The following is a 1,242-nucleotide window of genomic DNA, read 5'->3' on the forward strand; positions in this document are numbered from 1 at the left end:
TATTTTAAAATATCATAAAGCCATCCATATCTTTAATTATTAAAATTAAAATTAAATTTTGTATATTTTATATTAAACTACATTAAAACATTGTGCAAAACAACAAACATCTTGTTAGCAATGTAAATAATTCTTACCTCATTTGATAAGCACGTCCCAAGTTAACAATCAATAGTTGTTGATGCCTCATTATTCCCACAATAAGCCAATTACTTACTACACAATATATCATGTCCTCAAGTTCTTATTCTGCCTCTTAAATTTAACAAGTATCATAATAGCTATATATAGTGATTTATTGAATATATGTTTACCAACATTTGAACTCATAGTAGATCAATGATGAAAACCAAGTCTTTTATCTTTTTATTCTTTCTTTGTGCACTAATTTATATTTCTGTTGGGGCAATTGAGTCATCCAAAGATGAGAAACAAAGTATAAAATTATTATTTATTCGTAATTTTTTTATTTTTTAATATATCTATTAACCATCTTTGTTTGGTTTGCAGCTAATGCTTTTGATATATCGAAAACAAAACTTGCGGTAAATAAGGATGCAGGCTCGGGAGGTGGACACGATGGAGACAAAGGAAAAGGACATGAAGACGGAGAGTGGGGATTTTGGATAAATGACGGAGGTGGTTGGGGAGCTTGGTTGGAACATGCGGGTTGGAAAGGTTGGATAAAAAATGAGGGAGTCTCAGTAGGAGGAGGGAGAGGAGGAGCAGGAGGAGGAGGAGGAGGAGGAGGAGGAGGAGGAGGAAGAAGAAGAAGAGGAGGAGGAGGAGGAGGAGGAGGAGGAGGAGGAGGAGGAGGAGGAAAAAGTGGGCTTGAAGGACAAAGCGGACAAGAAAATGAACTAAGTTGGAGAGAAGGAGAAAATAGTGGACTTGGTGGACAAGGCGGAGGAGAAAATGAAGAAAATTGGAGAAGAGGAGAAAACAGAAGAATTAGAGGAGAATATCTAGAAAATGAAGGACCTGTTTTGAGAAGAGGAACAAATCAAGAATATGGAGGAAGCAATGGTGGCAGCCGCGGACAAGTAGGGCTTTGGAACATCCATAAAAACTAAATTTATGAATATATGTATAAGAAAGACATACACCCAATCTCCATGCCGGTTCTTTACTAAGATGGTTATTTTTCCCTAAAATTTAAATTTCTTTCATCAATGTCCTTAGATTGTATCATGCTTATTATCATGTTTAAATAAATGCTAAGTACCACTATTTTCTTTCTAA

The 1,242-nt window shown here is 35.3% G+C and overlaps 1 protein-coding gene across 1 annotated transcript; it reads left to right on the top strand.

Moving 5' to 3' along the window:
- Nucleotides 1-251: 251 nt before the first annotated feature.
- LOC131617672 (putative glycine-rich cell wall structural protein 1) lies at nucleotides 252-1,242 on the top strand. The gene is made up of 2 exons (XM_058888932.1): nucleotides 252-436; nucleotides 511-1,242. Exons 1-2 carry the CDS (start codon nucleotides 340-342, stop codon nucleotides 1,071-1,073), a joined length of 660 nt encoding a protein of 219 aa, XP_058744915.1. The 5' UTR covers nucleotides 252-339; the 3' UTR covers nucleotides 1,074-1,242.

Source organism: Vicia villosa, linkage group LG7 (assembly GCF_029867415.1).
Source record: "Vicia villosa cultivar HV-30 ecotype Madison, WI linkage group LG7, Vvil1.0, whole genome shotgun sequence".
NCBI classification, from domain to species: domain Eukaryota; kingdom Viridiplantae; phylum Streptophyta; class Magnoliopsida; order Fabales; family Fabaceae; genus Vicia; species Vicia villosa.